The following is a 22103-nucleotide window of genomic DNA, read 5'->3' as shown; positions in this document are numbered from 1 at the left end:
AAAGAGAGATATATAATGCCACTTTTTCAATTGGCAGCAACATTTTTGCATCCTGTCACTTGGACTAACTCGGTGTAATTAAAAGCAAAACCCAACAGATGCAGTTCTGTTGGAGTTAAGAGGAACCCAAGTGGCTTGTCATTTAAACTCTCAGTATTTCTCTTTCCACACGTCTAAATGAACACACATGAAAGTTCTGCTGCATGCAGGAACCTCCACAAGCTCCTTACCAGCATGAAAGATTTAGGGATTTTATGCAAATGCGTTGAGAAAAGCTTTAATCGTCAGGGAAGCTTTATGGCGTCTTAAGAAAATTCCTATTTTTTGATCTCCAGTTTCATTCTAAGCTGCTTGGCTGGTCTCTCCTTCTCTGCCAATCATTCAGTCAGTTTCCGTCAGTCAGTTTTCATCAGCCAGGTGCCGAATGCACACAATGTGAAATATCTGACAATATCCTGAGGCTGCAAAAACTCCAAACAGAGTCAGCACGTTGCCTCATGAGCTGAATATTAGACTCCTGTGTTTAGCTGCTAAACCCAACAGTGGTTTACTTAAGAGCTGTTGCAAGAAATCACACTTTAGTTTGCTTTTATGTTTTATTTAGAATCTGAAGATTATACAGTCATAAAAAAGGGAAACCCTTCTAAATATTTAGATCTTTGTGTTTGTGTAAATGTTTGCATATCAATGTAGATTTATATATATATATATAATTTTCTGGACAATAAAGTGAGTTAATTACGAGTGAAGTGACAAAAACTAACTTAAAAAAAAGGATGTTAGTAGGAAATATACTCCTAATATCTAATGTTATCCCCTGTTCCGCTGAAGTAACTCATCTTAGCACTTATTTCCATCCACAGTTTGTTTCTGGTGGCCATCTTACGTTTGCGTTATGTTTTGACTGGCTTTACATGAGGTGATTCCACTGAACTCTAGCAGCAGCTCAGCTTCATGTCTTGGGGAAAGACTGGATCACTGAGAGCCCTGATGTTCTGAACAGATGTCTCTTATTTGTTGTTTTGTCCTGAATCATTGAGCACCAGGCAAAAGGTGCTTGTCTTGTTAGGTTTATATCGTATAGGCATAGGTAAGCATATACAGTGTAGACACAAACACACACGCATGCAGTGTAAATATTTTTGAATAGAGCTGTTGTTAGACAGGAAAGGGAAGGGTAGGTCTGTTGCTTTGACCGGGCTGGAATGGGGTTAGAAAGGCCAGGAGAAAGTCAACGTTTGTAATCATGTTAAAATCATTTGCGAGACTTGAATGATTTAAAAGATTACTGCCCTCTGTCAGAGCATTTCAACTATTTTTCATAGGAACCCTCCCACACCTATTGTTAAATTCATCTTGCTAATAGACTGTTGCGGCTGCGTTTCTGTGCAGAGCTCCCATCTGGCGCTCATCGATACCTTAATGATGGCCTACACCGTGGAGATGGTGAGCGTGGAGAGGGTGATGTCCTGCATCAACAAGTATTCGTCTGCTGAACTGCTACACAGCGACGGTCTCGTCCAGGGGCTGCCGTACGAGACCGAGGATGCAATCGCCACCTGGATCAACAAGGTATGTGCAGGGGTGCAAAAAAAGCCATAAAGATGTGTACTTTCAAAGACTGCACGCATTCCATGCATTACCTTTTTATTTGATTCGCTGCTGTTTTGGTTCTGTCTGGGTTCAGCAGATATGAAAGCCGTTTCTTCATTTTCTTGCAAGAGAGCTGGAATGTGGAGTAATTCCCAAGACACTTCCAAGATTAGCAGCGTCTTTTGTTTGCTGTTGCAGGAATAAAAAAAAGCAAAATTAGAGCTTGAGTTGCTTAAGTATCTAAGGTCACTGTTCATAATCTCTTACAGATTATTTAGCTGCTTGTTTTTGCTTGTGAGATATTTGATATATAGTGCTTATGACATGTCACTGTATCAGACAGAAGTAATTTTAAAACAAGTCTAACAATTTTAAAAACTAACATGAAATGATAAAAAGATGGATCAATGAGATGGATTAGCAAGAATAACATAGTTAGTGGTTTTTTTGTTTGTTTGTTTTGTTTACCATAGCTTTGTGTGTGTTCCCAATTGTCCAATTGCAATCAACTGATTTCTTAGTTAATTGCTGTTTAGTAATACAAATTTTGTTGAGGAATTAAATAAACATGTTGCAATCCAAGATCTCCATCTGCTTTTTTTGTCCATGAAGTCATGTAAAATATTTAAAGCCTTGTATACGTATTAAACGTATTATATGGAGACCGTAATGAGACAACTGAGAGATGTCTGATTACTTAGGACTGGGTGTTTTTGTGTAATTTCATCCTGACAAAAAGGAAAACAGAAGTCATTATTGAACAATAATTTTCAAGTTTCAAAGACTGTTTTATAAGATATGACTTCATTATCTCAAGTTAATGTGTCAAAGTGAAGGTGACAGGTTTTTCACTGAAGTTCACGTTATCCGTCTTCTCAGAACAGACCTTTATTCAGCCTGAAACTGACCCAGTGCTTTTTTGAAATATGACTTCGCTCTCTGAGTGTCTCTGTCTCTTACCACCTTCTCTGTTTCTTTCTGTCGTTCAAGGTGAACGAGCAGCTGAGGGACATCCTCATCGAGGAACAGAAGTTAAGAGAAGCCTCCCTCCAAGACTCAAACGTCACAACACATAAGGTAAGTTAGAAAAGGTTCTCCAACACAGACTTACCCGTTGGAAGATGCTGCTCAGAAACGAGTTTGTTTAGCCTCTTGCAGAGAGTTAATATTTGTGGAATTGAAGTTTTATTCAGAGCCACATCTGTGTCCACACATGCAAAAAAAGAAAAAAAAGCTCCCTTCCCCTGCAGACGGATTCAACACACAGTGTACGGAGCTTTGCGAATCAGACGAACAGATGAGCTCAGCCACCAGCTGCAGAAAGTATTTGGCAAGAATCTCCCCACTGCTGTTTGAGGAGACAAAGCATTTCACAGGGCAGAGGAGGAGATGCAGGGTGACAGTCGGAGAGGAGAAATGAGGAGGGTAGGAGACATGGCCGCTGTAGCCGAAGGGCCTCGGTGACAGACGGGCACCCTGCTAGCTAAGCGGTTATGTAAGGTTCCTGTGACACAACGAGTCAATCTGCTGGCAATAACACGCTGTAGTCAGCCGTCGTCCTCTTCTGCTCACTCATCCATGACGCTTCAGCACAGGTCCTGTCAGGGCAGCAATAAGGTGAAGGGTAAAAATAGAAACTCACTGAAGGCTTGAATGAGATGAAGTTGTGGCGCTTTGGTGGATTTAGAGTTCTTTCTTGTTGTTCATTAGAAATTTGATGAGGTGAGCAAAGTGTGAGTATCAAAGACAGTTTCAAAGTACCTGGCTATCACGGTGTAACAGGAAATCATTACTTTGAAAGATTTCAATGAAGAGGAGAAAGGATCTTTTTTTATATATATTAATGTTGTTCTGCAGGGGGAAATTTAAATTTCAAACGGTATTTCACTGATTATCTTAGCTCCCCCATAGACATAATAAATAATAATGCAGGATTAATTAAGCATTTCTATTGCTGCAGTCGTACTCTGCCATCCTGTTTAATTTAATTTTTAATACAAAGGCAATGACTAAAGTGGACTTTTTTTTCTTTTTAATTACAAAGAATTTTTTTTAATCTATCACGGCATATTTATTAGCCATTATCTTATCTGACCTGGATAATATTTAAATACTAAAGATTTGTCACTGACCAGTTCTCAAATTTACTTCAGATAATGTAAACTTTTTTTACTTTAGATATTTCTCTGACAGAAAACAAATCTTATAGCAGTTTACATTGGGATGTTCTCCATACTGGAGATTAGCATCTGTAAATATGAAGCACAAGCGCGACTTCTCTACATTCAACAAGTGGAGTCCCAGTTGTTGGGACTCTGCCCCGACTGTCTCTTATGGAGCTGAATCCTCTTCCGCAGATATATCTCCTTAATTTAGTGAGAGGAACATACAACATATGTGTGTGTTTAACCTGTTTCATGCTGACACAGTTCTTCTAAGATGGATGAGAGGAAAATAGTCCTAAAGACACTTCACATCAGTCAGTTGCTTCTACGCTGCACTCTCCATCACACAGCTCTTCCTGCGTGGCATCAGCTCCAACAGGAGATGTCTACTCACTCATTAAGAAGACAGCAGGAGGAAATTATTTCACACACACCCTCAAACACGCGCACACTCATCAATGCTTCTGCAAAGTGCCGGCTCTGGTAGATTAGCATAAGATGCTCCTCGGTCTCTTCTACTCTGGGAAAGTGTAAAAAGTGTTTTAACTTTGGTCATAAGATTAAGAACTCACTCAGTTATGGTGGGGAGGAAACAGAGGATGTTTGTGTTCAGTCTGCTGGAAGTGCACGCTCTACATCACGGTTGAGTACGTCTAAAAGCACTAAAATTACTAATTAGGTAGCTGCTCTGCAATAAAAATAACCATATTTGAGTCACTTAAGATAATTTTACAAAGCTTTTCCTGAAAGTTGGTAACTTTTCATCAGTTAGCTAAATATTGTCTTTACTCCCTTGAGAATGTGGATTCTTACCTCAACTTTGAAATTTACAAAAGGCAGTATTTTACTGAGGTTGAAAGCTAAATAGGAAGAAAAAGATCCTTTGATTTCATTTTTGAAGCACATCTCTAGTACATAATTACTAGCTTTGAGTTAATAATTTCTCAAAGTGTGTAAATTGTCACTCAGTAACAATTTCCACACTAAAGAGTGTGGTTTTTAAACCAGCTTGTCTGCTGTCAGTGCCAGTCAGACTGAAAATCTGCTACATACAATACCACAGTGAAAAATCAGCAAGATTTTAAAGCTCCAAACCAGCAATTCTTTAAAACACCCATTACTATTCTGTCACAACCTGCACACTTAACACATATTAATTATCCTCTGTCTTTTACAGAGCCATAACAGATGTTGTTTTCAGGTGTTGGTATCTCTTTCCCAGTCAGTGGTGGTCCTAACACGTATCCCACTCTCTCCTCTTATCCAATCATGACCCACCATCAAGTCTTCTAGCAAATGGTACTGGAGATTAGTACCTGTAAGTCCATTCATTCTGGAAAAGATCTCTGTAACCCCAGCATCAGTCCTGACACTCCTTAACCCCAACCTTCACATTCTTCCCTCCGGTTGTTCATCCCTGCATGCAGCCCAGAGCTCCATCAATGTTTGGCCAAATGTCTCCCACCCTCTCACCTGCCCTCCCAACCTGTTTCCCCTTCTTAAGATGAATAAGACACCGCGACTAGTCTTGGGACTCGAAGGTAGATATACTTTTAAGACATACAGCTGATTAACATTTACACCTCTGGTTCTGCTGAAAACTAAAATGAATTAAAGCATTTCTTCCATCTTCATTATAAACCTGAAACAGTTGAACTTGTCTTGCGTGAGAAAAGGACGAGCAGTACTGAGAGAGATTCGGTACCAATGGAGCAAAGTGAAGGACAACAGTTTGTTTCTCACAGCTCAGTGCTCAGTCATAGCTGGCTGTCAGACAGAGAGCGCTGCGCTGACTGAGTCTTCCTTTGTACCACGTCGGTTACAAAATGCGGCCATCAGAAAGCATCTCTTCATGGGCTCCCAGGGAGTGCTGACGCCCTGAAGGCACATGCGGTGGTTAGCTGTCCCTGCGGTTTTCACACGTGTAAAGCAACACATAAGGGAACCTGCAGAAAGGAAGAATAAGCTTATACACAGATCATTATTAAACACTAAATCACATGAACGCGTGATACAGAACCGCTGCGAAGATTTTTAATGGCTTTAGTCCCAAAAAAATGTTTCAGAGGAGGTTTAATAGTGTAATGAATAATATTTTCAAAGGGAGAAAACAACAGAGAGAGCAAAACTGTTCCAGTCGTTTCCTTAAGAGCAAAATGAAATCTGAAGTGAATGCCAGAGATGTATTATTTGCATGCTCAGTATAGTCTGCATTACTTCAGATGAATGCTTGAAAACCGTCAGATTAACACCTTGACTTGTGTGTTTAATCAAGCTGTGCATGCACTAGTAGGTAGTCAAAGAGAACCGCTGCATATCCACCCTGACGATCCATGAAGGTGATGTCTCTGTGTCGTTGCCATGGTTTCAGGCCCGGTACAAGAGGGAGCATGCCCAGAAGAATGTCCCGTCGCTCCCCCTGGTGGAGAACTTGCTGAAGGACAACGCAGGTGGCTGCGCCCTCGCTGCCCTGCTGCACTTCTACTGCCCACAGGCCGTCCGGCTGGAAGGTGGGTGCCCAGACCCAAACATCTGTCTGTGCTAGGATTTCTTATTCATTAAACTGTACAAACGTAATAAAACAAGAAATCTTATCAGGAAAGAAAAGAATGAATTGTTGTGATTCTTTTAAAATGCCATGTTTGCATTATGTAAAGAGAGAAACATTAAAATGTTTGAGAGATGAGATCGGTAAGTTGATTTTTGATCATTCTTTTGTTTTTATTCAACAGCAGTGTTTGTATTTGTGGGGCTGTGATTGCAAAAAGAAAAAGACAACAAAACATATTTAGATTTTTTTTTTTTTTAATCATTATTCGCATTGGGGGGGTTTTTTCTCCAATGAACGTCATATAAATTGTGACAAACTATTATGTCCATGCCGCCCATCCCTAGTTTTAGATCCATGTACACTGAAGGCATTCAGCAATAATTGGAGAAAAGATGAGCCAACAGGAGATTAAAAAAACTGAATCCTTATCCAGAAGTGATTAAAAACACAGGTCAGAAACTGCTGGTTGTGCTCTGCAGGCAATTCTCTGTATAGATTCTCTATAGATCTGGACTGTAGAGTAGGTCTGCTAAGCAAAACTATTTTCTTTTACTTAAAGCTCTCAGGTCTCGATAGAATGCATCAAAACTTTGTGAGAGAATATTCTGGGTTCTGGGCCACAGCTCATTTAGATATGTTTGACAAAAATAACACATGACCAAAAGAATACTGTATCAATGGTAGAAGATGGTGGTGGCAGTATAATGCTCTGGGGTCCATTTTTCTCAGATAGAATTGGGATTTTTGCTAAGGTGAATGTAAGTTATGAATAACTCTAAATACATGTCAGAATAAATCCTTAAGATTCATAGAAATCTAAGATGAAGGGTTTTTTCTTTCCAAGATAGACATAAGAATAACTTTGCAAAGGGATAATTAAGATTTTGGAGTAATGTAGGTAGAATCCACAGGAGAATCTTTGCAAGACAGTGTGGACAAAGTCAAGATATTGGGTGCTAGTAGATGAAAAAACAATGGTGAAACTGAATCAAAAGGTGCTTTAACCAAGTAGTTTAAGGGCAGAACAAGGTTATTGTTTTTTATTCTTCTTTTTTCCCACTAAGAAATGTCTGCTTCTGAATTGCATTGAACAGAATGAACTCCACAATATATGTGGAAACAGGATTTGAAATGGTTTTCTTTCCATGGTAAACTCATGTTAAAATTGGCATTTTAACTCGAGTCCATACTGTTTAGAGAGCCTCTATATGTAGAACGCACAATGGATACTTTCTTCCTGTTCCTATGACGACCACACAATACATTTGAATTGGGTGTTTGAAACAAAGAGTATACTTATCATCCACTTTAGTCTTGTTTCCTGACATTTCCCTCACTCTACCGGATACTCAAAAGGGTTTTGACCTTTTTGTTGTGTCGTTTTTACTTTTATTATGTATTAATAGCAGACCACAGTGAGGATGATGACTAAAGAATGACTCCAGTACAGATATGACCCAGGTCTGACTTTAAGAGGGAGTGGGCGAAGAAACAAAGAGGCGTTTCCTCAGAGCCTGTCTGTTTTCTAAAAACGCCCCGGGCAGAGACGTGATTGGTCAGGAGTTGTACGTTACAGAGAACCGTTAGATGGCTACTTATCAGGCTGCAGTTTCAAAAATAAACAGCCACTGTGTTGCTTTTCGGAAAACTCCTCAGGTTGGATTTAGTTCGCAGGCAAGCGTGTGAACCAGATGTGAAAACAAGCCACGGTTCATTAAAGTCTCTCTCCTGTGGCTGGATTGTTCCTAAAATAAGTACAGTACAGTTCAAGATGATGTCACACCGCATAAATTAGCGACTATAAGTCTCAGCTGTTTCCCTCCCTACAACATCCTACACATGCCAGGCTGTTGTGAAACATCAAAGAATAAAAATGCTGATGATTCATGTAGAAAGAGCTGATTACTGTTTGTCAAAGATTTGGAGTGAATCAAGCAAAGACAATTTGCCCCTGCTCTATTTCTTTTTTATTCTATTCTATGTTTTACCATAAGCTGAACCTTATCTTTTCCTCTCTTCCTGTTTGGCGTTACTGTTCCCCCTCCCTTTGTGTATGTGTCTGACCCCTCCCCTGGCTGAGCAGACATTTGCCTCAAGGAGACCATGTCTCTGGCTGACAGTCTGTACAACCTCCAGCTGGTGCAGGAGTTTTGCAGGAACAACCTCAATCACTGCTGCCACTTCAGCCTGGAGGACATGCTCTACACTCATGCATCCATAAAGGTAAGAACTTCCACTATTCTGATGTTTAAAGAAATAGATGGGGAAGATGTGGAAAGGTCTGTGTTTATGATGCAGGATTCAGTAACTCAAAGGACAAAAGTAGAGATGTTTTTTTTTTAGGGGGAGAAGAAGGAGACTTGGGATGGGAAATTACACCAAGGCAAAACTGAGTCATGCAAGGAAAAGTTTAATACTCAGTGTGCGTTTCTTCTCTGTTGACCTCATCCTACTGAGACAGAGGACAGATTCAAGAGTCCTGACCCAACTCTTCCTGCTATGTTTCTCGTTTTTGAAGAAATGTCCTTAAAGTTTGCAGATTTAAGGTTTCAGGTTGTATACACTCAAAGAGTTTGTTAGTGCCATTTAGACAACAGAGCAGTAAAGCAAGCGATGGGTAAATAGTATGCAGAGAGCGTGGGTAGAAACATTCAGTATTCAAGTCACAGTCCGAGCTGACTGGAACTTTCCTCTCTGTGACGCCACACAGCAGTTGCTTTTCATCCTCACACACCCTTCGCTCTGCTTTTCTTCTTCTGCCTTCATTTCTCATTCACCACTCTGTCTGTGCATTGACTGAATACTGGTTTTATGGTGCAACAGGGAGTCATGTGAGGTTTTTAAAGACTCTGGCATGCTGCCGGTTTGCCACAGATTCACTGTCCACAGAATCTTAACTATTTGTGCACAGTTTAACACATTGCATTAGAAGATAGTGTTTATATGTCTACAAATTACATCCAAAATCTGCTTAATAAATTTGTGCCGTTTCTTATCAATGTCAGCTGCCTACTAATCATTTTGCTCAGTCACGTTTTTATAGGATGTACACGGCCGCTTTAGAAATAGCTGTATTTACACTGAGGATATACAGTATTACACACAGGCAGGCCCTATTTACTAAGTAAAGGACCTCTAAAGGAACTCACTTTCTATACTTTTACATAGGAGTATCCGTTTATATGGAGCTGAATACAAATGCAAGCCAAGCTTTTCAGAGTTGTATTTATTAAAAAAACACCATGTTTCCTTTCCTTATACTCCTCAACCATTTAAAGTTGGTCTTACTACACACAATCCTAGTAGAATACAGGACGGTTGTTACATAATGAAATATGAAACATTGATAGGTTTGAATAGCTCTGCAAGATACTGTATATAAACCAGACTCCAGATAGTAGTTTCGCAGATTTTTTTGCCACATCTGGGTTTGAAATTACAGCAGTCACACCGTGCAACATGCACAGATAGTCAAGTACGTGAACTTTGACCTCAGTGGTCTTTCAAACTTCTCAGAGCTGGTTTGATTTTTGTTGATATTTACAGAGATATGCAGAGGGAATCAGCAGCAAAAATCCAGATGTTAAATGTTCGAGTTGAGTATAAAAATGTGTGCAATCTTTCAGAGTAACTACCTGGTGTTCATGGCTGAGCTTTTCTGGTGGTTCGAGGTGGTGAAACCCTCATTTGTTCAGCCCAGAGTCTTCGACCCCAACGGTACGATCCAGTCCGTGTTCCTTTTGATGATAGTGATAAGTCTTTTTTGTGTGTGGGGGTGGGGTGTGTGTGTGTGTGTAATATTTGGTAATTTTCCTTCATGTAATGAATCCTAGACGTTAACTAATGATGTGGAGGATTTGTCTTGTTTTGCCATGCAGCCTGTGAGCCTGTATCGTCCTGCAGAGATATGGCTCCTGTGTCCAGTCCTGTCAAACAGAACTATGCCGACAGACCTACCAGTCCAGAAAACCTCACAGCTGAAGGTAGGATTAAATATGATCTGCCATATTAATGTGGTCAATTGGATGTATTTTTGCTGACTGTTACTAGTAGACTAATGAAAGGCAGTGAAAAGCTAACAGAGCCGTCTTTATATTTTTTGTCTGAAACAATTTGTTCTTAGGTGTGTCTCTCTCTATTAGATAATGTAGCTACATAAACATGTCTGTATTACAAATTAGAAGTCATCTGACCCTTTTTTTAAATGCAGACAAGATTTTGTGACACACTACAGATTTTAAAAAGTCCCCCAACAAATAAAATGAGATATTGGCAAAGGAAAACAAAACTCTTTAAATAGGTAATTAATTTGGCTGTCCAGTTGTTAGGTACTCTTCTTGAGTAATAAGGTAACAAATTAGAGCAGTTTAGTTTTGGGAATGAATAAAACTGCAGTTGATTGATGCCATGGAGGGTTTTGTGGAAAAGCGTAACACACTGTCAGCTCAGTGGAGTGGGACGACAAGAATGTCGATGCTCTGTGTGAGGAGAACAGCTATGGGACAAATTCACATGGATATTACGAGGGTGGAAATGCATGTGCTTGATCCTCGAATGAATTATGCAGAAATCATAAAGAAGTGGAAGGTTTAGATTTTTGTTCAGAAGTCAGATGCCCCCTAGTGGTTGTGGACAGCTTCACACTGGAAATAAATGAAATAATGTGCAGCTGTTAAGGATGCAGGGCAAAATGTAAATACCTCTGGGGTTAAGGTCTGGATGACGTATATAGAGCACAAACATACAAGCAAGAAAAGAAACCGCTGTAAGACGTATTAAAACCCATTATATCATCTCTATTCTTCTGTAACCTCCAGATTCATTTGCTATGATTTTTTTATCAAAACAAATAATTTCTTAGATCATGTAAGACTAAGAAGGTTCCTCTGTGCGTAACAGGCCTAATGAAACGATCTACCTCCATGTCCTATGTTGACGGTTGTGTCGGGACGTGGCCCAAAGAAAAACAGTGAGTGTATGAAGCTATTAGCCAAGCCTCCGGGGGCCTACATTTTACAGCTGTCGGTTTCTTTCCTGTTGCACTGACAACACTTTTCATTCTTCAGATCCTCTTCTCGGGGAATCTCCTTTGAGATCCCTCTGGATGGAGATGCAACGTTGCCCCTCTTTGAGGCTCCTTCTACCTGCGGCATGACCCGCTCAGCCAGTACTGATGGTCTGGGGTTCAAAGTTCATTATACATCAAGAGGAGGCATGAAACGCCACCTCTCCCTCACGCCAGTCGACGTGAACGGTCAGGGCAGACAGATCCCAGAGGAGGACGACAACTTTGCTTCCCACAAACCTTTGGGACGGAACAACACTTTCTCTATTAAGAGCCAAAGCAGGTGTGGATGGGAAATAGGTTTTAAATGTGACTTTTACTGTCAGTTGAACTGCATCACCTATAAATGTAGCAACCTGCAGTTCAATAAAAACTGTGAAAGGTAAAGAAGTGCCTGCTTAATTAGCAATGTTCAATGTTGACAGTGAGCATCAGGTGATTCAAAGTGTGAAGATTTGGAAAAAAATGTCTAATTTTAGAGTAAAATAAAGACACAACCATTTGAAGACAAGAACAACAAAGCAAGGTGGAGCTATATTATCTTTTGTGATGAACAGTGCTAATTGGTCTGAAAAAATGTTTTGGTTCGGTGTCAGGTTTCAAAAAAGCACCCATGTGAATCCCTGGATGCAGGTTTTCCCAGCAGAGAGTTGCTCTGGAAACAGATGAAAGCCTTACCTCTTGGTAACTTTAGGGACAACACAAGCTGGAGGAAGCTAAATAAAAACACAGGCTAATTTCCACAGCTGGTAAAGATATGCAAAAAGATTACAAATAAGTTCAAGGATTTTTGAAATCCAACCAATTCTTTACAACCTGCTGTGAAGAATTGTTTTTTTTACAAAATCACCGGTGGCACCTTGGTAAACACATACTTCAACCAACGCGTGAGCCTTGGTCCCATACAAAAAAACCTTTGGAGGTTTTTGTTATTCAAGAGTATCAAAAGTATTTGAATAGAGTAATACTTTTTTTCAATATTCGCTCTTACTATGCTCAACTTTCTATTTACCTGGATCTTTTCTCCAGGTACCCCAATGGAGTCTTACCAGACAACAGCAGCCCCACTAAGTACCAAGGGAACCACTCCCCCCGCGTCAGTCCATCCACTCCTCCGAGCATCGAGGAGGCCCTCAAAATCATCCACGACACTGAACGGCCTCATGCCAGCCTCGCTGTTGGAGATGGAGACAATGGCTTTTTTCTGCATGGTGCAGAGTCGTCAGACCCTCCAGGGGCTCAAGCTCCCGGAGATGACTTTGGTTCAGCGAAGGCTCGGGTGAATGACCGAGACCTCAACTCTGCCTCCACAGATGAAGTTGACACAGGCATCCATGTGCGGACAGAGGACATCCAGAGTTTGGATGAGGACTCCTCGTCTCTGAGAGACTACTCGGATATAGATCCAGACTGTGAGGCCATGACGAGGTCGTGTCCTCTGCCTGGCAAGCAGGAGAGAAGCAGGGAAGGGGAACACAAGGAGGAAGTGGAAGCTAACCCTGAGGGAGAACAGGGACACGGAGGCGACAGAGGCAGCCCCTGTCCCAGTTCTGTGCCCACCCTTCCCAGGTCTTATACAGGCAGTCCCACCTCTTCATCGGGTGAGTCAGGTGGGGGTCTGGTGCGGATGACCAGCTTTGCAGAGCAGAAGTTCAGAAAGTTGGAGGGAAGGAGCAGCGGAGGAACCACCACTCCAGACAGCTCTGATCTTAATGTCCCCTACACACACTCAGCCAGAACCACTTCCTCTCAGGTTTGTTATTCATTCTGTCCCTCAAATCTCTTCAGACATTTCAGAATATGTGGTGCTGTGTTTAAATTTACTGCAAGATTTAATGGTACACAAACCTTTCAAAAATGTTTGTCCCATCAGTTCACAGATTGTTTTCTCAAGAGTTTTGGGGATTGTTGAGATGTTTTTTGACAAATATGAAACAGGCCTTTAGGTTCTTCTTGCTCACTTCTGGCCTTGAACTCTCTCAAGGATGCCATTTTTGATCTAAAGGTTCACCTCTGTTTCCATGTCTTCTCCATTCGTGGATAATCATTCTGACTCCAAAGTCTTAGGCTTTGTGACCCTTTTTCCCTTTCATTTGTACTTGAATTTCTTTGATGTGACCGTTTGAATACTTCGTGTTGTCAGAAAAGTTCTACTTAAGTGACTTCTTAATTATACCGGTTCTGATTGGCAGCAATCAGTCTCGGTTGTGGTTGGAAAAAGTGAACTGAAAAATGGTTGATCAGTAGTTCATAATTGAATAAATATTTTCACTAAGCGCCATGTTGTTTCAAATATCTTTTTTTTGTTGATAAATTAAGCCATTGGACAACCACTGCGTCTTCTGCAGAGGCAGAAATACAGCTTTCTCTAATATGTTGATGAGAAATAAATAAAATTTGACATCAACACTACTTCTCCCCCCAGTTCTCTACGCTTCCCCTGCCAATCACGTCGCCTTCTCTGGCTACCCCGTCACCTCGAGACCCCTCCCACTTCATAGCCTCAGAAATGATTCAGCTGAGAATGAAACTTGAAGAAAAACGCAGAGCCATTGAAGCCCAAAAGAAAAAGGTATGCGGTCTTGCATCACGACAAACCCGGTGGTGTGATTTTTATGTTTAATACTGGGTTCATCCCAATTTCCAGGTAGAGGCAGCCTTCACCAGGCACCGTCAAAAAATGGGAAGAACAGCCTTCCTGAATGTAGTAAAAAGGAAAGGAGTGACAGCCCCTCTGAGCCAGAACTCCGGAGGGGCAGAAACACCTTCACCTGAGCCTATCTCCTCCTCAAAGGAGGACAGCGTGGAGCGGGTGGAGAGATGCAAACCTGATGGAGCAGCTCCCAAATCTCCATGCGAAGACGGTGGGGGTAAGTAACATTGGCGTGCCTCTCTTTTTATTAGCTCTGCTGATTCCGGTTTTGGAAATGGTGACAGATTGTGCTTTTTGTATTTACTTGTTTTTGTTGGCGACGATCAGGCATGACTGCTGGAGAGGTCGACCTTGCAGAATACACACGGTCCATTGAAAGGCTGAACACATCGCTGGGCTTCCTGCAGACTGAGATGCAGCGACTGGCCCAGCAGCAGGAGAAGATCATGGCCATGAGAGACCAGCAGCAACAAGCCTGGGTGATCCCGCCTCCTGCTCCGTCTCCACACAGGTACCCCGTTACTGCCAGATTCATTGAAGAGGCGACTGAAATGCAAGCTCCACATTACTGTTTTTACTTTTTTTCCACACAGGCAGCTCCGCGAGTTGCGCAGCAGCAGCGTGACAGGCAGAGGATCGGGCCGGGGGTCGGTGGGATCCTTGTCCCCGATCCTGTCCTCTTCTGGGTCGCCACGCGCCCCCAACCGTTCACCTGCGGGCATCAAACGACGACCGGCCTCGTTTCATGCCAGAACGCCTCGGACTCCCCGTCCAAACGACCTGAAGGTCACCCCCATCAGTCGGATGCTCAACCCTCCCACCTCAGTAGACAGCCTGCCCAGACTGAGACGCTTCAACTCCAGCCAAACCCAGCAGAGCTCGTTTGCCTACCTGAGTCACGACGAGGGCGTCAGGGGAAGACACAACCAAGAGCTCAAGGGCGAAAAAGATGACTCTAAGAAAAAAGAGGAAATGGTAGTAAAGAGCAGTGATGAGGAAAAATGCAAGGAAAAGACGAGTGAGCGCCTGAAGGAGAGGACAGAATCTAAAGAGGAGTCGACGACATCAGAGGTTTTGTGCCAGCCGGTTTCAGAGATCAAAGGTGGGGTTGTTAGCCAGAGTCAAGATGACAAACAGGAAAGGAAGGATCTAGTGGAGGTGCCGCTGTCCGGGGTAAAGCCTCCTGGTGGCCGGGGTCCGAAGAACACAGAGGAGGGAGAGAAAGGAGGAGAAAGTTATGGAGACGACCAAAAGATGTGCTGCGGATTCTTCTTCAAGGTGAGTTGGAGCTAGAAGCCCTGAATGTTCTAGTTGCTCCTAAAGAAGACAGAAGCAGAGAAAGATGTTTGAACTTACTTCAAGAGACGATTTGTATGTGTTTGTGAACAAGACGTCTGACGCTTTGTTAGACGTCTTGTTCACAAGACTACAAGGTTAGTCTTGTAGTCTACAAGGTTAAATTGATCGAAATATACACTTGGTCTCTCTAGTTGTCTCCTCTGTCAGATTTAGAAATGCAGTCATTACTGTAACGAAAACTGCAATAACTTCATTAGTAAGACATACTATATGGGCATTCCTAACATGATTAGAAACTCAATTTAGACCACCAGGTACACCAACATTAGAGAAAATAAGCTAATAGTAACTAAAAGACGACTTCTGAGAGTATGCAAATTGGGTTTAAAATATTGATTGCTAAAAGACGCTTTGGATTCTAAATGTTTTCTTAACATATTTTTGCCTGGGTTTACCTTTAAAATAGGGCTGGATATGGCTGAAAAATGTCACAAAATAGGAGGGTTTTATATCAGTCTATATTAGTAATTATTGATTAGTTTCTAAGTCCCTGAAAAACTGCCAAACTAATGACTTGACTTTTCATCCGAGGTCAAGTCAGATTTTTTATGTTTAATCAGTTATAAGGTTAGAGGGCATAACCTGAAACTGCCTCTAGTTACTCAAAAGGTTGTTGCTAGGTAACCAGTGAGGCGAGTGAATAGTTAGTTGATACCACCACCCTCACTTAACTGGCTGTGAGCCTTTCCTCTGCCTACATCTCCCAGAATGCTGTGTGGTTCAGGATCGGAGTTTAGTGAAATTATTGAACATTGTATTAGACATATCTACTGTATATATCTATTGTAATATACATTATTGATTTATTGTCCAGCTCTACTTTAACATAGAAACTTGAATGTTTTATGTATGTAAATGTTCTCATTCAACACCAGGATGATGTGAAGGGAGAAGAGGACATGGCGGCAAAGAAAGCAGCTCTGTTGGAAAAGAGACTTCGGAGGGAGAAGGAAGCTCAAGAGAGGAGGCAACAGCAAGAGCTGGACCAGGAGCAGAAGAAAGAAGCTGCACGGTGTGTCCTCTCTGCATCACATGGGTGTCCAGGCGTATGCATGCTCTGTCTAAATCGTTCTTCTCTTCAGCTTTTCTCTTCAGTCGTCCACTACAAGCTTTCTTGTTCTTGTGCAGGCTAAAAGCGGAGGAGGAGCAACAGAAGAAGGACGAAGAGAAGGCGAGGAGGGAATACATCAAGTACGAATATCTGCGAAGGAAGCAGCTCAAACTGATGGAGGACATGGATGAGGTCATCAAGCCTCGAAGTGGAAGTCTGAAGAAAAAGCAGCGACCCAAGTCCATCCACAGGGACATCATGGAGTCATCTACTCCTCCTGTGAGAACGACAGGTGAAGGACTCCCAAAGCACCGTTACAAACATGTTTCCACCAAGCGTCTCATGCTGATCCCTGCTGGTTCTGTGTGCTACTGCACTGCAGGTGTGCGTCCTCGGGGCTTCTCTGTCTCAAGTGTCTCTTTGGCGTCCCTCAATCTGGCTGACAACAACAGAGACCAGCCAGATAACAGGAAGAACAACAGGTAAGACACAAACTGACTAGACCTTAATTTATCTGAGACTCACAAATCTAATATGAAGAAATGGTGCCTTGTAAAAATGTGTATTCGCTCAAAGTTTCTCACATTTTGTCATGTTAAGCCAAAAAAGTAAATACATGTTATTGAGATTTTATGTAATAGATCAACACTAAAGCGAGTATAATACTTCTAGGCTCATTAAAAACGTTAATTTTGTCCGTATTTGTTAAAAAAAAATAGCACAGTCAGACAGAATGGAGAAAATCTCTGAGAGCCTTTTTTCAAGTATTACCGTGTACTCACATTGATTTAGGTCAGGACTTTGACTGGGCCATTTTAACATCTCGATATGCTTTTATCTGAACCATTGAATTGTAGCTCTTGCTGCACTTTCAGCGTCGTCGTTCTGTTAGAAAGTTAACCTATAACTCATTCTCAAGTCTTTGCAACCTCTACCAGGTTTTCCTAAAACCAAGCCACAGCATAATGCTGCCACAGCCATGCTTCATTGTAGCTACTGAGCATTTACATGGAATGTTAGCATTCTTCCACATTCTTTGATTTAAACCAAGTGCAAATGGACCAGGACATTCCTCTTTAGACTTTCACACAACTTTGTCCACAAATGCTACTTGCAATTTATTTTATTTTTATTTGAAAAAAAAAACAAAAAAACTTTTTAATTGTACATAACAAAAAAAGTTATGTACAATTTTTGCACTTAATTTTACACTACTTTGTGTTGGTTGTGGCATGAGATCTCAATAAAATCTTGAAGTTTGTCATTGGTGGTAACTGCCTATAAGCTAATAATTAGCTAATCAGCTTAAAAACGACTTAGAAATTAGTTTTTGTTTCTGGTCAACAAGTTAAACTAATAAATCCTGTACTCACCTTAAGTTGACATCTTGCTTACCCTAATGAGACTTGTTGGGAATGTGCTTGAAGAGGCTACTGTCCTCTATGACCCACAGGAAGCTCTACTCTCCACAGTTTGATTCTGTTTTCTCCCTTTCTCCTCCTTCTCCTACTTCTGCTCTGCATGCATCCTTCAGAGGCCACAAACTAGCTTCAGCTCATATCCCGTTTTTTTTAAGCTCTCCCAAAGACAGAAAAGGAAGGTTAGTAACACTCTGAAATGAAATTAAAGCTCTTTTTAGACGTGGTTCTGTGTAGACATGCTGCAGCTTCACTATAATTTTGTGTTGGGCTAAAGTTTGTCATAAATGTAAGTAAATGCAGGTTAATTTCCTGACTGCAGTACAGTGTGGTCCATCAGACGCAGGCTGCAGAGCTGTTTCCGCCTCTTCTTCTTTCTCTGTATCACATTTGCTCTCTGCTTAATGTTTTAGCTATTTGCTTGCTGTTTCCTTCATAACTCTCTCTGTAACCATGAAGCCAGCCGCTCTGCTTTGCTTGGTTGAACACGGCTCAGCTTCACCCGCGTGTTTCACTATGATGTGATGCAACACAACAGGCAGACTTTGGAAAACTGTGTCACAACGTCTGATCTCGCTTTGACCCATCTCTGTGTTTCTGTGCATGTCTCTGTGTGCGCTGTGTGGTGATATGTCGTACGTGGTTGTCGTTACGTCTGCATTTATCTGTTGGTTGCCGTCAGGCCAGACTCTGCGGAGGGTTTTTCTTCTTGTCCTTTGGCCGGCAGTCGGAACGGAGAGAAAGACTGGGAAAACGACTCGACCACTTCCTCCACTCCGTCCAACACTGAGTACACAGGTAGGGACAGACAGGAATGTAGAGCCTTGTCTTCTCTTTGGTCCACTTATCCAACGGATGTGTAATTTTTGCACTCTCACTATTTCTGCCCTCAGGACCCAAACTGTACAAGGAGCCTAGTGCCAGGTCCAACAAGCACATCATCCAGAATGCCCTGGCTCACTGCTGCCTCGCTGGCAAAGTCAATGAAGGACAGAAAAACAAGATACTTGATGTAAGCTCGGTTTCTGTGTGTATAACTCTGACAGGTTAAGTTATATAAACACAAAATCAATTTGTTTGGCTATTTTTACTTAAACTGAGTTATTCTGATAGTATAAAAAGATCAGGCAGACTGATGGCCTGATCAGTCTCCCATCTTCAATGTAGTATGTGCTGTCCTTGTTTTCCCCACAATATGCATTCATTCTTCAAAAAGCTCTTGTATTGGAGCTGTAAATATTGCATTATATGTTGTAATATTTTGGAAATTTAGACACGTGAAAGAAATTATTGAATAAACTTAATCAAATGGGTTCTACTAGTCATTTGGTGGTTTAATCAGAACCTATGAGCAGCAAAACACCCCGAGTGATTTTCATTTTCTTATGTCATAGACCAGAAAGCTATCAGTGACTGTTAAGAGTCATTAATAACTAGGTTTCTTATGCACAATCTCTTGCAGGAAATGGAGAAATCAGAAGCCAATAACTTCCTAGTGTTGTTCCGTGACTCCGGCTGTCAGTTCAGGTCCGTCTACACGTATTGCCCCGAAACGGAGGAGATCGCCAAACTGGCCGGCATTGGCCCAAAATCCATTACTCCCAAGATGATCGAGGTTTTGTACAAGTACAACTCGGACAAGAAGCAGTTCAGCAAGATCCTGGCTAAAACCATGTCCGCCAGCGTGGATGCCATCGCCATTGCCAACCACCTGTGGCAAACCAAGAAGCAGGGGACACCCAAAAAGCACCCAAAGTAGAGCCAGCAGAAGGCGGTGCATCTGGACAAGCTCTGTTGAAATGAACAGAAGAAAATGTGGATTTTTTTTTTTCTATGTATATTTGAGGGACACTAGTTACCATTCCTGAAAATCTCAACTGGAATGTTGAAATACATTATCACGCAGAAAACTAATACAGAGCTGGCTATGACACTATTTCAGTGTGGCACAAGTGTGTTCTTGTCAGCATGTGTATCAATGTTCTCATGTGCCAATAAAAAAGAAAGAAAAGATGATACCAGGTGAGCCGATGCCTTACCAAGCTGAACCACTGAAGCACTGAATGTCACGCCTCTCAGAAGGCACTTTGGGTTCTCTTCGTTGATCATGTGTAGCCTTATGCTTGTTCTGTGTCACATGGACGCAAAGTGGGTGTTGGTGTCATTTTCTCTGCGCCTGCCGAAAACATCTGTTTGTTGTCTGTACACACAAGGTCCAAGATCAGATTAGGTCCCCTTCGCGGTTAGCTGCCTGTCTGTGATCAGATGTGACTTCAGCTGCTTAACAGGCATGTTTTTTGGGGGATTTTTTGTCATTTTTTTCCTTTGTACATGTGATTGACAACTCTATAAATAAGTTTTACGTCTGTATATGTGTGCACGTACAGTGAAGTGCCAACCAGCACGTTAAGCACACCTCAAGTGGAGAATGGATTTATTTGACAGAAGTGTGTGTTAATGACGAGTGTATAGAGTACCATCAAATGGTTCTGGAAAACACCTGCAATAGGCTTTTAATTTATTTTACTTCAATATAGCTTTTGAGATACGTTGAACACCATATTATGTTTTATGCGAAACACAACACAGTCCACAGCATACGTTAGTTACATTTGTTGTATATCATAGGAAAGCAAACAAGTCAGCTCCTGGTAGCATTTGAGTAGCTTTTGTAATTTATCATGCTTATGTATGTTGTTGTTTTTTTCCGGGGCCTTTTTATTGTGCTACAGATGCAAAAAATCTGATCCCTCAACAGCATTACTCTCAAGACTACCATGAGTTATGAACTAAATGGAGATCTCAGTGTCATCAGTGTGTGCAGTAATTTAAGTTCTAACTATTGACTATGCTGCAGAGTGACCAAATAACTAAAATGTCACATCAATGTGCTTTGTGTCCTCACTGTTAGATGCAGATTATGATCAGATTTTGTTGTAAATACGAGGACGAACTTACCTGCGCTAGCGGTTTCAGACCTTCTCCACTGTTGTTGCGTCTGATCTGAGATGTTTTTACACCGTCACTGTCAGTGCTTTTCACTTTACCTTACTGTTACATTTTTACATCATGCATTCCTTTCAGTATGTGTTGACTCTGTACAGATATATTTTCACATATAAGAAGTATTTTTTGTAAGGATATTTACCAGTTGGAAGTGTGTACTAGTGAAGCAGTACGGTTATTGAAAGACGTGTGTGCCTGAATGCAAAGCATTGCTAAATGAGGAGGTGTTTTATTAAATTGATTTCTTTTTCCTTTTCTCCAGCTCTGGATTCATTTTGTTTTCAATCAGGAAAATGTGATCAAATTTTCATGAACTTGTTATTGTTGATTTTTTATTATTATTATTATTATTATTTTCTGTTTTATTAAAATGCCAGCTCTTAACAGTTTGCACTGTGTCTGTCTCAACTTTATTTCCTTGTTTTATGTTGTAGCTATTGCTGATAGTAAATTTGTTAGCTTAATAAATAATGGGTAAGTAGTGGTAATATTATTGAGAAACCTGCACATTTTAATTATTGCTGTTACAAGTGGCTGTTTTAGCTTCATGTTTTATGCACAATATGTGTACAAATTGGTGGCACTATTGGTCCCCAGGTTTCTAATTGGTAAAAGTAAGTGTGCAAACATCTTAAATAACTACTTTGACCAATTTGTTTTAACAAAGTAAGACTAGTTTTACTTGATATGAAAACAGATTTTGCCTGCAAGGCTTCAGAATCGCCACAACATACATCTACGTTTTGTAAATTTTGAGAATTGACTAAGTGAAGAGGGATGTAAAGATGGTTTATTTAAAACAACTGCCAACAGTTCCTCACCTGAGCACAGACAATAAGATGCTAAAAGAAGCCATCATAAAACTTTGCATCATCACAGGATATCTAGGAGGCACTGTTGCTGGAAGAATGCATGCTCCAACAAGCTCCAAAGCTTTCATAGGAGGTGTGCAAGGAAGAAACTTATAATCTCAAGGAAAACTTGAAGGTCAGATTAAAGTTTTCAAGAGAGAACGAAGAAGAAAAACTGCCGTTATTCCAGCTCCTGAAGAGGAAACACACTGTGTACACAGGGCTGGCCCAAGTAGAACATGATATAAAACTTGTCCTCCTGTTCAACACATTAGCAATAGTGTTTTATGGAATCTTAAAGCAGTCAGAGATAATTGGTTATTATTTGCTGAGGCAAGTTTATGGAGAAACTGAAACACAAATGTTAAACTCATGGCATCAGATTATAACC

At 41.2% G+C, this 22103-nt stretch overlaps 1 protein-coding gene across 5 annotated transcripts in view; it reads left to right on the top strand.

Annotated features, from left to right (window-relative positions):
* camsap2b (calmodulin regulated spectrin-associated protein family, member 2b) overlaps nt 1-21251 on the top strand; it is a 34308-nt gene extending 13057 nt beyond the window's left edge. For 2 of the 5 annotated variants that reach the window (XM_028020606.1, XM_028020609.1), the window contains exons 3-23: nt 1393-1572; nt 2584-2670; nt 5044-5076; nt 6130-6268; nt 8393-8532; nt 9936-10026; nt 10188-10292; nt 11209-11278; nt 11376-11657; nt 12404-13127; nt 13800-13946; nt 14022-14244; nt 14355-14538; nt 14621-15305; nt 16262-16398; nt 16515-16729; nt 16820-16919; nt 17972-18037; nt 18538-18653; nt 18749-18867; nt 19318-21251. In XM_028020606.1, coding sequence (XP_027876407.1) covers nt 1393-1572; nt 2584-2670; nt 5044-5076; nt 6130-6268; nt 8393-8532; nt 9936-10026; nt 10188-10292; nt 11209-11278; nt 11376-11657; nt 12404-13127; nt 13800-13946; nt 14022-14244; nt 14355-14538; nt 14621-15305; nt 16262-16398; nt 16515-16729; nt 16820-16919; nt 17972-18037; nt 18538-18653; nt 18749-18867; nt 19318-19614 — 4140 coding nt within the window. In that variant the 3' untranslated portion in view covers nt 19615-21251. The remainder of the gene's footprint in view (nt 1-1392; nt 1573-2583; nt 2671-5043; nt 5077-6129; nt 6269-8392; nt 8533-9935; nt 10027-10187; nt 10293-11208; nt 11279-11375; nt 11658-12403; nt 13128-13799; nt 13947-14021; nt 14245-14354; nt 14539-14620; nt 15306-16261; nt 16399-16514; nt 16730-16819; nt 16920-17971; nt 18038-18537; nt 18654-18748; nt 18868-19317) is intronic. The other 3 variants (XM_028020607.1, XM_028020608.1, XM_028020610.1) reach the window with 3 other exon arrangements.
* Nucleotides 21252-22103: the final 852 nt, after the last annotated feature.

This window comes from Xiphophorus couchianus, chromosome 6 (assembly GCF_001444195.1).
Source record: "Xiphophorus couchianus chromosome 6, X_couchianus-1.0, whole genome shotgun sequence".
Lineage (NCBI taxonomy): Eukaryota > Metazoa > Chordata > Actinopteri > Cyprinodontiformes > Poeciliidae > Xiphophorus > Xiphophorus couchianus.
Note: the sequence above shows the minus strand (reverse complement) of the source record. Positions and strands in the feature narration are given on the sequence as shown.